Source organism: Zonotrichia leucophrys, chromosome 8 (assembly GCF_028769735.1).
Source record: "Zonotrichia leucophrys gambelii isolate GWCS_2022_RI chromosome 8, RI_Zleu_2.0, whole genome shotgun sequence".
In the NCBI taxonomy this organism is placed as follows: Eukaryota; Metazoa; Chordata; class Aves; order Passeriformes; family Passerellidae; genus Zonotrichia; species Zonotrichia leucophrys.
The window spans coordinates 21,605,374-21,621,755 of record NC_088178.1 but is presented as its reverse complement, the minus strand read 5'-3'; the positions used below and the strand labels follow the sequence as shown (position 1 = coordinate 21,621,755).

The 16,382-nt window shown below is 38.6% G+C and overlaps 1 protein-coding gene across 1 annotated transcript; it reads left to right on the top strand.

Moving 5' to 3' along the window:
• Positions 1–318: 318 nt before the first annotated feature.
• Positions 319–11,175, top strand: LOC135451134 (riboflavin-binding protein-like). The gene is made up of 6 exons (XM_064720042.1): positions 319–369; positions 1,218–1,375; positions 2,101–2,200; positions 3,298–3,426; positions 7,666–7,777; positions 10,813–11,175. The coding sequence occupies exons 2-6, from the start codon at positions 1,237–1,239 to the stop codon at positions 11,053–11,055; spliced, it is 723 nt and encodes a 240-aa protein (XP_064576112.1). The 5' UTR covers positions 319–369; positions 1,218–1,236; the 3' UTR covers positions 11,056–11,175.
• Positions 11,176–16,382: the final 5,207 nt, after the last annotated feature.

Below are 16,382 nucleotides of genomic sequence, written 5' to 3'. Positions count from 1 at the left end.
ATGAAACTGTTGTAGAAATTAATTTAATAATTAATAATACAAGGAATCATGGAAAAATCAGGCAGGAGGGGTTAATGGCATTTGAAATATAGGAGAGCTATTGTTTTTCTAATTCTAACCTGTGTTTGTACTTTCCTCTTTATCATGTCGACGTTTGCAAGCAATAAAAGGGCATTATGTGCTGGTCATTGCATCTGCTTCTGAGATAAATTTGTGTTAGCATTCCAAAGGGTCAAGGAACTCTTCCAGGGCAAACAAATTCTGGAGCACTGATGCCAGATGGTGTGTATATAAAGTGGAAAATGGGAAAAGCAATTTACAGTGTTCCTGTTCCAGGGAAAAGTATCACCCAGAAGGAAAGCAAAAGAGGTGAGAAATTACTGAGAAACTGAAGAGATAGTTTTCTTCTTCTGTATAAATTGTTCTTTATATCTGAAAAGTCTAGGTACATAGAAGAACTGCCATGCTTATTCAGACAAAATTATTCCAAAAAGTTAACAGGAATATTTAACTAAAGAATGAAGGATTAAATTAATAATATGTACAAAGAATAATGCATTGATTTATGTAATAAGTTCTAGATTTATCTTTATAGGTGACTAATGTACAGCCTGTGTTTAGAGGCATTTTAGTCATAAAGACTAAGTTTTTGTCTTGCATTTTGACCAAACTCTACAAAAGAGACAGAAAAAACCGGTCAGATTCTTAAATATAAATTAGCATAACTTCAACAAAGGTGAGTATTCAATGTAATTTATCCAGCTCAGGTGGTGAACACTACTATCTCACTTGCAGCTGTATTTAATGTGTCATTTCCAAGTGTGCAAAAAAACTCTTCAGGTTTTAGAACTTATCAATATTTTCTTCTAATCTAGTGAAACATTCAAATGTCTCTTGGAAGGCTTGAAAAATAATTCAGCTCAGTGGAAGAAATTTAAAATAATTTTCTTAAATACTGAAAATTATAATATGTTTTCATACATAGCCTGAATTATTGATGACTTTTATCACTTACCCAAACCTCAGAAATATGTAACAGAAGACTGTTTAGTTATAAACAAATAGGAAGGGAGAATGTGTCTTAGTATTTCTGTGTGCATATTTGCTGAGCATTTTTACTTGATCATATATGTAGTATTTTAAATGCAGTCCTTCCTTTTAATGTTATGGGTTCTCCTAGAAATAAAAGATGTAAACAAAGACTTCTCTCCATACAGGAAAAAGAGCTGAAGAACAATGCTGAGGTTTGCTATCACCCTCCTTGCTGTCCTAACATCATCCACCTGCCAAAAACATGGATGTCTGGAGGGGGACACCCACAAACTGAAGCCAGGTCCTGAGCCAAAGATGCAAGAGTGCACTCTGTACTCTAAATGTAAGAGTGGTTTAATTTTTTTCCAAACATGTTCAAGAAGTACAGCATTGTACACACTAATTGTTTTGGCATTTCCCCTAATTTCTCAAAAAAATATAAGATGCAGTACACATAGTATTTGAAAAGCCTCCTTCATTGGCATTTTGCTGCATGCAAACCTAGAGTAAGATTCTGGGTCTTAACGAAGTCAGCTGTAAAACTCTCATTTACTTCATTTATTTTCTTTTCAAAATTCTGATGCAGTTTTCCTTTCTTGTAGTTCCAACTGCTTAAAAATGTTTACAGCAAAGATTATTTTGGTTTACTGCAATTAAGTATAAGAATGAATTGTAGCAGACACCAAATGGGAAAATTTGAAATCAAAATTCTATTGTAAGCAAAGTACCGTATTTATTAAAATTCTTCAACTCTATTTTTTTATGATTGGTAGTTTTCAAAGTTAGTATCCCTCGGGATGTGGCATCTGGCAGAACACTGGTAAAATTCTTGGGACTGTCTGGACACAACTTGAGAAAGCACTGTTTATGTCAGTCTGCCTCACCTGGCATTTACACTGCCACTTTCACATCCAAAATTATTAGAGCTTGAGTACAGGTTCTAGTTACTACTCAGAGACTTTATCACATTATGGTTCAAACCAGACTCATCTTACATTTTGTGTCTTCCAAACACAGCGTCAAAAAGGAACACTTCTTAATGCAAGATCTTTGTTTTACTCCCAACAGTTTCCTGTTGCTATGCAGACTTCACAGAGCAATTGGCTCATTCCCCGGTAATTAAAGCAGGCGACAGCTACTGGAACAGATGTGGGCAGCTCAGTAAATCGTAAGTCAGCTTTGATGTTTGCTGTGTCCTGCTTCCCCTGCTCTGGGCTGGAGCAGCCACCAGCTGCTGATGGACATTAGGATACCGTAGAGATTATGTCACCCAGCCTAGCTCCCATCACCATTTCTCTATACCTGACCAACCTCTGACTCTTCTCCTCTCACACAAACCCACAAATCCCTAAGTCTACACAATTTCTGCCATTCTTTCAAGACAGGGTTATGTTTTTTCAAATTTGGTTCCAGTATAGAACCAGATCTTGCAGTGCAAACCAGTCATAAACCCAGTAGGTGACAACCACCCTGCACTTCTGTAGCTCTCCAACCATCACCCAGCAGTGAGAGTGATCTGTAATGAATAGAGACCAGGCTTTTTCCTTTGTTTAGAAAGCACATCAACTAGATTACTAAATCTCACAAAAAAAAAAAAAAGCACAGGAGTCCAGAAAGGAAAAGGCTGAAAATTTAGAATAAAAATTCTTGTAGTCCTGTGGGTTTTGTAACCATGAAAAATGACTCCTTAATTAAGATTTTTAGTACCCCGTTAGATGTTAAAGCTGTGAAACATGGCAAGTTATAGAAATAAAGGGATGAAAGTACAAAACAATTAAGCAAAAACAGATGTGAAAAAGTAACAGCTCTTGCCTGCCCCTCCCAGGAGAGCATCACAGTATGTGATTTTAAGTAAATTCAGCTGGGCTGTGGGAAAAATCTAAAGATTAGTGAAACCATGAGGCTACAGCACTGACAAAGCTTTATACTATAGTTTTAAACTACATTTTATTATCGCCTGGAATCGTTGTTGCCAGGAAAACTCAAGGCCTCATAAGTTTACAGAAAGCTTACACAAATAGGGCTGAAATATGCATGGAAACATTTGTGCTGTAGCTGGCTGTGGTAATTGCACAGTCAGAGCCTGTACACAATGCCAGAGGAATGAGTTTCAAACTTAGGCATTAACAGGGCCAAAGGATGCATTTCTGTGTTTTTCTCCTAATCCGTAGTATTGCATCCACATCAAAGCAGGCCTAGAAAACTGAGGCTGTAGCCTTGATGCTCAGAAACAGGCTTATTTGTGGCTTTTCTCATCCACCACAGCTGTGAAGATTTCACAAAGAAAATCGAGTGCTTTTACCGGTGTTCTCCAGATGCTGCTTACTGGACCCACCCCAATGACACTGCTGCTATCCAGGCTGTTCCATTGTGCCAAAGCTTTTGTGATGACTGGTAGGTTCAGCTTTTTAATCCAAGTATTTTTATTTAGTTTTAATATGCCCGTGATTCAGTGGTGTTAAATCACCTTTTCTCTTATTCTGCTTCTGAATTTTTTGTTTGTTGTCTCTGCTTTTCTTTCTGCTAAGCTACTGCCCCCAAAATAATAATGACACAGGCTGTGAATGCAGGATGGGGACACTAAGATGAGTTTAGTGACCTGGGGACAGCACTGCCCTGCTCTGGGGGAGGATGCAGTGTAGTGGCATCGTGACAGAGGAGCTCCTGCCACACTGACAGGCACTGGCAGCAGCAAGGGCCTGCCCACCCTTTGAGAAGTCCATGTCTGCAAAATATCATTTATGCAATGAGCATTTTCAATTGATCATTACATGATACATTTGTTTTGCATGTATAAAATGCACTACAAAATCAGGAAAGACATCAACTCATGTGGGATTTCAACAAATTATTGTCACAAATTAACTTCATTCCTTAATTTTTCACCTTGACCTTATCCTTTCTATCATCACACTCTCTAAAATCTCTTCTAAAAGTCTGAATATCAGAGACAATTGCAACCAACTAATGCTAAAATTATTAATAGCAATGAGCAGCATAATAGCATTGAATTTTGTTTCCTAAAACACAGCATCAGAGAATCACATTATGTTTTGAGTGCAAGGCACATGGTAGGGCAACCCAGCACCCATCTGTCCTTAGTGTTGGGGCAGGAGAATTATATCCATGTAGGGTACTGAGATTTTTCCACTGGTACTTATCCAGCATATATCTCTCCCTCCCTCTCTCTCCTTTCCCTCCCTGTTTTGAGAGGTTGGATCTTAAAAACATCACCATGGGACACATAAACTCAGTCAGCACCTTATGAATGTTGTGCTCAGTCACTGGAGGAACTTGTCTGGATGTGTGTGTGAAGCACAAACACCCCATGCTCTGTTCACACTATAAGATTATAAGTGCTAGCTTTCCATGAAAGTAATGGACTGTGAATGTCTGGATCCCTTAGGCCACTCTAAAAATCATGGAAAACCATTACAGTACTTTTAAAAATGTTATAAAAGAGCTTTTCTTAAAAGTATAGAAAATACAGAACACAGTTTACACAAGTTGAATATTATTGACATGTGGATCCATTTCCATTACCTCCAAGGGCAAAATCATGTATGCAGTGCAGAATTTTGGTAGAATTTGTCTTCAAATATGTCTCCATTGCTTTGTGCCAGTGAAGGAAACAAGAAGCATAGCTTGGATTTGTAATGGAAATGAGTTTGAAAGGCTGATGTATTTCTTAGCTTTCCTAGAGGTTTCTCTAGGAATGAATTTTATTTCTGCGTCAGGAAACTACATGTGCCTCAGGAACAGATTTGTCATGTGCAGTCTTCCTTGCTAATTTTTTTATAATCTTCTAAACTGAATCCAGATTATTGACCTCCTTGAATATAAAGACTGAGACCTTGAATTTCCCTCAGTGCTCTGAATCTTAAAGTTCAGAACCAATTACCAAATATTGCATTTGGGTGTTAAAGCACTGGCATTGCCTGTGAGCTCTAGAAGAGATCTAATGGGCAAAATGATAGAATACCATTATCTAAAACAAATGTGTCCCAAAATAAGCAGCATGAAAAGTCTTTACTAAACTGTTATACCAAGTGAAAATGTAAAGATAAAAGAAAATGTGTGCTGTAAGTTTAGTTTGCATCTATTAACTAGTTTAAGCCAGCTTTATTGTATATGAGGTTTATATCAAAGTGTAAATCATTGTAGGTCAATTGTAGATCATGCAGGTCAATATTACATTGCAAAATCCTGTTTTGTTCCCTGGGCACTTCCAGAGCCTGCAGGTAAACAGTATTTTCAACTTTTGGGGTGTAAACAGTACTTTTAACTTTTAACAGTGGGGTGACTGTGAGCTGCTGCCCAGTAACTGATTCCTTTCCAGTAGAGTCTCCTGGCAGAGAGAGGATCTGCTCCAAACAAGTCCTGAGCAATGATCTATGGCTCCTGTTGGCGTCACAGATGCCTGGCCTGAATCAAAAATGTACTGATGGCCCATTACCCTGCATGCTGCTCTGTGTGCCTGCCTAATGCCAGTGTCAAACCCATTCCCTCACCCTGCTTAAGGCCTCAGGCTAGAAAAGAGCCTGGACAGAATTCCCACTCTTTCTGGTGATTTAAAGTAACATTTTTTCATGTTCTATTCACTGGAGCCCTTTAGCATGCTGTAGCCCTGCTGGTGATGTGACCTACTTTCTCTACATACTGTGAGTGTGCCTGCTGCAGACTGTATGTCTTTGTGGCCAGAAATGTGCAGAGTATTCTGAATGAGCAGTGACTTAATTTAAAAGAAATCCATCTGAGTAGCTTGGGGCCTTCCTTTTCTTTCTATTGTTTTAGGATTCCTTGCTCTCACTAGTCCTTAAACTATTGCTTTTGAAAGAGCCCAATGTACAAGTCACTTTCGCATTCACCTGTGGAAGGGCCCTGTGTCCTATAAAAGGGAAAGAGCTAATTAGAAAAAATACAGTGGAAAAAGCTTCAAAATAAAAATATTCTGCTCATTATACATAGGGAACTAATATGGTCAGGGAGGGTATTTTAAGTATTTATGTTTCTCACATTTAGTTAATGTTCAAATAAACAACTTAGCAGTTTCTGGAATGTAGAAATTAGACTTTTCACAAACCATGACTTTTCATAAACTTGACTTCATAGTTACTTCCATTAGGATAAAGAAAAACTCCTAACAATTTAATTATGCTGTGTCACCTGCTTATAGAAAAAACCATAGGTAATAATCGTGATTAGGAAACATTTCACCTTGACAAGTCAATAAATAATGGTGAATAAAAATATAAACACTTATTAATATATTTTATTCATATTCCTGAGGAAACCAGATGCATATCATGCATATTAATTTCTCATATTTTAGCCTCTATTTCCAGCAGAGCCCCTACCTCTGACAGCAGATTCAGGGGTGAACCCATTGAGAGTACATGTCTTCTGCCCCTGAGCTGTTTATTTCAGGCCCTGGTTACCTTCCATCTGTTGTTGCTCTTTCTCCCTCCAAAAAGCCCAGAAAAACAGTGTGAAGATACTGCAGATATGCATCTTCTGACCTTTCTGCATTTGCAAATCTACTGCAATGTCCAGTTCTCGTGACCACAGGACAACCCACATATTTCATTTAGAAATGTAAGGCTGCAGCCCTCGTGATATCAAAACAGTTTTGAAACATGACCCTGAAGATTAAAATGACAAACAGAAAAACTATCCAAAGGCACTAATTACGAATACCATGCTAAACATGAACTTCCTGTAAGCTGTGCCTCATTATTTTGGCACTTTTAGTTACTGGTATGAATAGTCCTACAAGCCAATGAGACTAAATTTAAGAAGATGTTAACCGATTTGCAGAAAGTAAAGTCCTTAAGAAAGGTAAGAGCCAAAAAGTACAGCATAAAAGAGAAGTGGAAGGGAGGAAATGATGTAGGTAAGTCCTGAGATCTCACATCACATCTACCAGCCAGAACTCTATTCATTTCAGGCCATTTATGGGTTTTTTTCTACATTACCACTTACAAATTAAAAATAACTTAAAATTCAAGATTTTAGACCTATGCTTTAAAGGACTCTTATCTTTCTTTCTCTTTTTAACTTCTTTGAAAATGTCATTCTGAGGCTGACAGCCTATTAGCTTATATTATTTTGTTTTTTGTGGAATTTCCTTATTTCAGTGCACATTCCTCATAGCAACTTCCCTGCCTGGCAAACATCATTCTTCTTGTCCCATATTAATTCATAAACACAAACTTTCCCCACATCTCCTTCAAGTGACAGTTCACCCTTAGCAGACCTATGCTCTGTTATGATACTGAACAGCAGCGTTCACGAAACTCCCCCTCTCCCTCTCAGGATTTCCTCCACTCAGAAACATCAGATAAACAAGCAGAAAACACCCACAACACGAGTCCTTTGCTAAGTCTGTCAGTATAAAAGGTAGTGAGTGAACTGTTTAGCTTTCACGGGAATTTAGGTTTTCCTGGGCAGCTCAGAGTTTATGAACATGTCAAGCTAAGATAATGTGCACATTGCTTGAAGATCTGTTGCTAAGCTGCTCTGTAATCACACCATGTTACTAACAAAGCCCCTGGACATCTCTTGGAGTTGAATCTGAGTCCAATGAAAAATGTGAGAGAAGTAACTTTGTCTTCCACACTAATCTCCATGAAGGTATGAAGCCTGCAAAGATGATTCCATATGTGTTCGTAACTGGCTGACAGACTGGGAGTGGGATAAAAATGGAGAAAACCACTGTAAGGATAAATGTATTCCATACCATGAGGTAAGAAAACCTGATCAACTGAAGCAGAAACTATGGCATTAGGAGTTCTGGGGTCTTTTCCCTGAATATATGGGAGTAAAATGCAATCTGTGAATTATTTCTACTTCAGCAGTTTCTAGCCATTCCTACATCAGACTTTTCAAGCACACAAATTTTCAAACATTCATTTTTATGTACAGCACTTACTGTAGGTAGATGCATTTAATTAATCACTGTTCATTCCAATTGGGAAACAAAGTCCAAGAAACACAGATATTTTAACCCAGTGGGATTTAGAAAGTAAAAGATAAATGAACTTTGTTCATACAGAAACACTCAGATGCAATTCATAGTGTTCCTTACACAATATGGAGCTCTACATATCTGTCTTTTTAAATTGGAATGTGAATTCCCCAACCAATGAGGAATTTTTGAAGTTTTCTTGTTTATTTGGTATCTTTGCCCTATTCTCTATTTCACCTTGTCCTTCTCCATCCCATCTTTCTGAGAATGTTTAATGGTTGGGATAACTAATTTTATGAGCAAAAGTGTATAAAATGAGAATGACATGACTTACAGGAGTAAGGCTTCCTGGAACCTTGTCTACAGACTTTTCCAGAGTCAGGTAGGATTTTTATAGTGACTCAAGTAAGTTTAGCATCAGAACAATATAATACAGTTCAAAAGTGTATTTGAATCTTTTTAACAGTTGAACTTCACTGAGTCCAAAAAAACTGCCCAAATTGAAGAAGTAAACAAAATTTAGGTGAAGTGCTTAGGGACTGGTAGTAAAGCTTGCAGATTCATTATTTTGAATTCAATTCAAGTGCATGTACTTCCAGAAGTCAGTTCAGAAACTGATATAAGTGGAAAACACAGTCCAGTTCATGCTGGATTGCTGTCTGCCTTGCAAAAGTGACACTAATCAGCAGACTTAGGAAGGTGGCCAAAAACAAATGGGCTGTGGAAACTTACAGCTTAGTTTCCCAGATGTGCTAAATCATCAGTAGTTCCAGATGAAGTGAAAAACAAAATTATAATCTCCATAAATGATCTGCAGTCTCTGTTCAAGTTGTCCCCGTTTCAGAGATAGTTTTTAACCTTGAGTTCCCTTGCACTTATTTCTTAAAGAAAATATACCATCTGCAGGGAAAAACATGCAGCAAATTCCAAGGTCTTATCACTTGAAGCCAGGCACAGCTATTCCTCAACTAAATGGAACCACACCCTAAACTACCCATGTTTTTCACCACAAATAGACTTGCATGGTAAGTAATCATAAGGATGAAATTTCTGCAGAGAAACTAAAAAACATACATTTCCCATATGAAGATTACATGATGTACAAACACTAGACTGCCTAGGTTTGGACTCAACTCATGGAAGGGTTCTCACACATCAGAGCACTGTAGACAGTTCCTTTTTTCACACAGAGGAGCAATCAGCAGCCCTACATGCGATGTATGCAAGTGGTTCTAAGGCCCATTTGGGACAACTGCTGAATAAAGAACAAGAGCTGAATATTAGGATGTGCAACTGACCATGGCCAGTTTTAGCCTTGTCATTATTCTCCCAGCTGGGTGCTCCCCAAGCAGTGTTAATGCACAGGCTAGGATATTTTCCAAGAAGAGTCAGAATCCTTTGCAGAAATTTAGGAATATGTTGGGGAAACAGGCTATGTGCACCATGTATTTGCTGCAGCATTCTGATTATCCTGTGATCTTTAAGCAGAAGTAGGAGGAAGGTAAAAATAAAATTATCAATTTAGCAAGTAGAAAAGTGCAAATACATTACAGAACCTGTGGGACACAAGTATAGGGTGCATAGAGGTCTCTTGCATAAAGAACTAAACAAACCCATGTGACAGGCTTTAATACTTTCTAGGATGATTAGCTAAAAGCAGGTAGAAATTCAGAACTGCACAGGAGCTGGAAGAAAATACCTAATGCTACTTAAAATCACAGGAATAGTAGGAAAGAAAGAGCTAAGATCTGCCTACCCTAAGAACACAAGGAAAAACTAGATGGAGGAGCTTTCCTTTTCTGACCCTGCTCCCAGTGCATCTTCCAACCTCCATGCTCCTTCTCCAGCACCTGCAGCATCCATGGTGCAAGCCCTGGCTAGAGATGGTATTGGCTGAGAAGCTGCTTTACAGACTACTATTGGGGCTATTTGAAATGGACTTTGTATTCTTCATAAAGGATAGTTTTTAAAGGCAAAAGACAACATAATTTTTTGCACATGGGGACACAGGGAAGAAGTTGCTAATTTCTTCAGATAAACTCAAGCTGAGCAGGCAGAACATTGTCACAATGTGAGCTCAGCAAACAAGCAGTATCTTTGTTGTGTGGTTGACAGGTCCTATGACACAGGACTTACAAAATGCAATAGTAGCAAGAACAGAACAGTTTCACTTGATAAGGGTACAAGAAGCTGCAATTCGCAGTTTCTTGAGCCAGAAAGGCCATTGTCCCACTGGAAAAAGCACCTTGGAAGCTTGACAAAAACTTACTTTCTTCAAGCAGTTGTTAAATTATGTCTCTTTTCTTTGCCTGCAAGGTCCTGCCCGGCCATGAAGTACATTGCAGCAGGCACAATGAGATCCCTCGGAGCTGTGACTCCACTGGGCTCTCTCTGGCCTGTAAATAAAAAGATTCCTGTATTCAAAGCACTATCTGGCACTTTGAGCACTACTCAGATTTCAAGGCATGTCAGAGTGTCCTGACATGCTACAAGTTGTAAAAGCTCTCACACACAGCTTTAACTGTCAGCCCCAGAGAGGAAACAAAGGGCAGCTGTTGATCCCTGCATTTTGTGTAACCACTTGCTCTCAAAACAGGCAAATTACTTTTGCCAGTTGTGGGACTGGGTAACATTTTCAGACATCTCAGAAGAGATGAAGCATAGCACACAACAGGCCAGTCAATTACTCCAGACAGTGGTTTTATATCCTGGTACAAATTTTTAAAAAATGATAAATGTTGATCAATTTGATACAAACTGCTGTTAATTCAATTTCTTTAAATGTAACGAGGCATTTCTTATTTGACACACAGATGTATGCAAATGGGACTGACATGTGCCAGAGTATGTGGGGGGAGTCATTCAAGGTGAGCGAATCCTCCTGCCTCTGCTTGCAAATGAACAAGAAGGACTCGATTGCAATCAAGTACATCCTCTCCAAAAGCTCAGAGGAAAGCTCCAGCAGCAGCAGCAGCAGCAGTGAGGAGCATGCCTGCCAAAAGAAACTCCTGAAGTTCGAGAAGCTAAAGCAAAAGGAAGGTGAACAGAGCAGATAAATGCTGGTGGATGTATATCAGCACAAGAGAAGTCGTGGTGGAGGCTGGGCTTGGGGCATCATGCCAGCCTGCTTTATCCCTTCCTTTCTAGAACATAATAAATCAATGGCTGCTTCTATTAATCTTTCTCTGATGTTTTTGCATCTGCATCACAAAGCTCCAGACAGGCTAGCACAGGTGTAATCTTGTGACTTGAACTGAGCAGCTACAAGCCTGAAGGAAACATCCAGGGGTTGACTTTCAAAGAGAAGAGGCACAGGCAGCCCCTGCTGACTTAAGGTGGAACAGTGAGAACCAGAGACCTCTGGAAGGTCATGCCTGCCAGAATGCACCAAATCTTCAACCCAAACACCTCATTAGCACAGGCACACAGCACTCCTGCCACGAGTTACTCTGTGCCTGGGTCTGCTCAGATAAAGGAGAAACCTTCAGGCAGAAATAGGTCAGGGAGCCTGGCTACTCACCACTGAAAATGTATTTATTTTGAATCTTGAAAAAGGGATTTATAGTGTACTACATAAATTCCTGGATCCAAATATTGTCAGTACACAGCATACACAGTCTGTTGCACAGAACTTTTACCTTCAGAAAAAGCAGTGGAAAACTCTCCTACAATAGTGAAATTATTCCCACTGAATTATTCCAAACATAATGATCTCTGAGAAACCAAAGTGTCAGGGCCAGGTCCAGTCAGGTCTCTCCCATCAGTAATTCTGTTTCCTAGCATCAGTATTACAGTCAAACTAAAAATCTGCACCAGTCCCAAAGGGATTTTTAAGGTAAAAATTAAGGAAATCCTGCTTTCAGTTATGCATCCATACTTCCTCTGACATCACTGCAGAGTGGACAGGTCTGTGCCATTCTGTACAGCCTTTTGCAATGCCATCACCCCAGAAAACATGAGAAGGGTTGGATTTGGGGGTCACATTATCAAATTGTGAAAATCAGCATCATCTTGGTGCTTCCAAAGGATCTGGTTGCCTTACAGCATTTAAGGATCTGTTCCACAGTTAAAACAATGACTTGGCACATCCTCTTTAACTGGGAGAATCTTAAAAATCTAACACACTTTCTTCACTGAGCTGTTTATTTATTGGAATGGTTTCACACAGCTGCAAAAGTAATGCTAAACCCATTAGGTCATGCTCTGCTTCCAACCAGCTTCTCAGTACACTTAACAATGGACTAATTCCTAACAGCACTGAATTGTTTTAGAATGTTTTAGAATGATACTTTGCCACATCTGTATTTTGTGCCCACTCAATTTGTCAGTTCTACTGTTAGAAAAGAAACAACAAGAATTTAGTCTTCTGTAAAGCTCTGATAGTCCTTTTCTCCCCCTATTTCACTAACTCTGTTCTCTCCTATCCTTTATGGCACCTCAATCAGAGCAGAAATTTTCCTGCATTTTATTTTGCTATGCTCAAAATTCAAGAATTAATTATCCCCTCTCACTGCTGTAACACAAACTTTTTCTGTATCACCATGGACAAACATTCTCTTCATGTTTTTTGTTAAGCATAGCACAATTGTTTCTGCCTGTGTCTCTGCTCTTTTTCTTCCCATTCCACTTTTTTCTCTTTGCTCTGACTAAATTACTCTTGAAACCACTCTCAAAAAACAACTCCTCCATGCTTAGTTTCAGGATGACCCATAAGACTGATTATTGCATGCTTTTGAAGAACATTGGGTCCTACAGCAAGATAAAAGACCAAGAAAGATCATTTTGCTCTTATTCATAACTTTCCCACTGACTCATGAAGAACCCTAACCAAATTTAACTCTTTTGTGACCCAAATAATTTTGCAGAGCTACCATATTTCCTCTAGGTCATCTCTTTTCTAGGATAAAAATTCAATAACTTCTCAGTTGTCCCTAAGGGACAGTTTTCCACTCTACAGCTCCCCGGTCCCAGAGGTGTGAACAGTGATCTTAGCTCTCAGGCTCATTGCTTTGCACTCACTTATGCTACAAAAACTTCACATGAATATGCCAATCTTTTAAGCCACTATTGCTCTGTCTAGTTGCTTTATATACACAGTAATTTACACCCTAAACAACCTTTGTGACACTCAGAAACGCTATCAGTGGATATTTGACATTTACAGAAAGACTAGAATAACTCAGGTAAAGCAAAATGAAAAATAACACAAATGGCTAAAACACAGAGCACAGCAATACACAGTGAAGGCAGCCAGGGAAAAGAAAGATCCAAGTTACTGGTGGCTGCAGACATGCCCAGCTAGGGCTGCCTGATTAGGTAGGTGCCTCTCTGCATCACAGCCCAAAAGCACATGTCCTGCCTCTGGAGCCACCCTGGCCCACACCACTGAAATGCCTCCATATTTAGTGACACTAGACTTCACCAAAATCTTTGTTAAAATGTCACAATGGTAGTCAAATGCTTTGGGAAATAGGTTGGGAAATAATTCCTACACCAATCTGAGGAAACAGATTTAAAACACTTATCAATAAATTAAACTGGACTTATCAACAAGACAGTGTTGATAAAAATTAAAATTATTGCCAATTATTGACTTATTTACAACCTGGCTAAGAATCAACTTTTGTACTGTGCTACTTGGGCCTGGTGTCACGTTAACCAGCTCAGCTGGGTCATCCTGATTGCTCTGTTTATTCAATGTTCTTTCCTTAAACATTGGCAGAATACAGTGAATCTTCTGAAATTTCACTGACAGGCCAGGATTTCTTACAACTGAGATCCCTCATGAGAGATCTGTTAGAGTTCTTTAGTATATGTTATCTTAGCCTACTGTTTTAAAATTATGAATATGATTTATGATGATGATGAGCCTCATCCTTAATTACTTGCAGACTGAAAAGAATTCCATCATACTTCTGTAATACAAGTGCTTCATCCAGCACATATTTCAATACTCAGTATTATCAACAAAACCAGATCATCCTGTAGTACCTTTAGAGTTCTCATTCTATTTTTATGGTTCATAAATCTCCACAGATATTGATTGCCATAGAGTCTTCCTTTTTAAAAAATAATAAACATCAGTAATTATGGCATTTTCAACTTCTGTTGCATTTTTCATGTGCAGATTTCACTCAAAACATTTTATAAATATTCATTAATCTTCAAAATGTACCTGAGAGGAAAATAAGTAGTGAGAAGCAAACTGTATCAGTGGGAGAGAGTCAAAAAGAGACTTATCTGATCACTGCAAGTATTGCAGAACTAGGACTAGCACAGACAAGTTCTGTTGCAGAGTCTTTTTTCACATTGCAAATGGAGCTGCACTTTGTAAGATAATCTCAGAAAATGTTATTATGTTAAATTGTCATGCAAAAGTTGTTATGCAAATATTATAGAATCACAGAATTGTTCAGGTTTGAAAAGACCTTTAAGATCACTGAGTCTGATGCTCCAGGTTTTTATGAAATAAAATAGTGCAAAAAGCCTGAGCACCCAAAAACCAAAGCAAATTATTAAACCATACATTTCTGTGGACCTTGAAGGATAATGAAATTATACAAAAAAAAAAAAATCATTGCACTATATAAGACAAATGATGTCAGGCTAATTTGCCTTGCTGAGAGACAACCAGCCCAAAGAGAAAGATATAGATGAATTTGGCTTTTTAAGATTTTGATAACATTTGATATAATATTCTGATAAGCAACTGGAGAAAAATAAAAGTGCAAATGAAATCACCATAATACTTGCTTAAAAATACATTAGAAGTTTACTATGAGTGTGTTGTTGTTAAACTCAAATCTTCTGTTAGAAATCCCTAAGGATCTGTTCTGATCCAGTCAACTTATGTTTTCCTAAACCATGAAGCAGAGATTTTGCAAGCACTTTGAAAGACAAGATTAGAATAAAAATTATATTTAAATTCAAAGAACTAGACCAAGCCTCCAAAGCTGAAATTCTAAAAAGGGAGATGAAAAATGCTTGCGCTGAGGAAAGGTAAATCATTGGAAAAAATTATCCAGGAAAATACATGGCAAAGGAACAGCAGAGCAGCCAAGGAGCTGGGATGCATAGCAGCAAGCTATGCCATTTCCAGCTGAAATGTTACACTGTGGAAGAAGGTTTAATCTTTCAAGGCTTCAGTGTGTGCAGAGCCCTGGAAGTCCTGACTCACCAAGCAAGCAGATGCAGGACCTACAGACATCCTACTAACAGTTACTCAGAGCTGGTGACGTATCCCACATTCCACTGAGGGCTGCTTCTGGAATGACCCCTCTGCATCACACAGGCTCTGGAATGTGGTGGGTATCAGGCAGAGTTTAACTCTATCCATCTTCCCAATGAAATCAGCTCACAAGCTCTGTCAACTCCAGTGCAGTATCTTCTAGGAGAACAAACGTGCTCTTGGTATATATCTAATGACTACATAATTTAAAAGGAATGAAATTAGCTGAATTCATGCACATTTTCTGGTTATTTTCCTTCCTTTTTTTTCTGTTCCAAAGGTTTGCATAACTTGGGGTTATTTTAAAAAAAGGCACATACTTCAGACATGTCTATTGTATGTTTGCTCTACTTTATTATCCAAGGAAACACTGAGATTTAAACAAGAGTTAAGTAAAGAGTCCAGAAAGCATTAGGTTTTGGATTACAATTTGAAACATTGCCAAACTTTACTAACTGCAAGACTGAATTCCCCCATGCCTGAAGACTGATAATTCTCAAGCACAACTCATTTTTCCTTTTGGCAAAAAAAAAAACCCTGCACCTTTGATACAGTCACCTAAGAGAGCAGATCTAATTCAGTGTGAAGTTGCAGGTCAGCTCCAGACCACAGTGAAAAAAGACCCAAGCTATGAAATCAATCATCTTCTTCAAATAAGTGTGAGGACACAGTTAGGATCAGACCTCAACAATCTGGCAGCTTTCAACATCTCCAAGATAAAGCTGCAGTGATTCCCTACTGCTGAGATTTATCTTCACAGAGAAATGAGGGAGGAAAGTCTCTCTCCTAAAAGCATATCTCTCCTGCCTCTGTTTTGACACCAGCTGCTATCCCAGTTCCAGTATTCTTTTGGCCTCCTTCCTTGGAAATGCAGTGAGGTCTCTGTGGAGCTCGCCTTGGTTCCCCTCTCAGACAGCTGTGACTAATTCAATGTTCAAGCTCTTGAGTTAATTCTCTCATTAGATCACTTTCCTTCTTCATGGAATAATTATTCCCACGGGAGAAATGAGGAAGACTAAAACATTATTGTGCTAGTATCTGACACACTGCATCCAGGATGTTTATTTTAAATCAAATTGCCTGGAATTGATCCAGATCTATGGCTTAAACACAAGAATCTTCTAAGTGGTGGGGAACTGTAGCCATGCATGTTAC

Coding starts and splice junctions, on each gene's coding strand:
- LOC135451134 (XM_064720042.1), top strand. CDS start 1,237: ATGCTGAGGTTTGCTATCACCCTCCTTGCTGTCCTAACATCATCCACC. Junction 2,201..3,297: donor TGTGGGCAGCTCAGTAAATC/GTAAGTCAGCTT, acceptor CATCCACCACAG/CTGTGAAGATTTCACAAAGA. Junction 3,427..7,665: donor CAAAGCTTTTGTGATGACTG/GTAGGTTCAGCT, acceptor ATCTCCATGAAG/GTATGAAGCCTGCAAAGATG.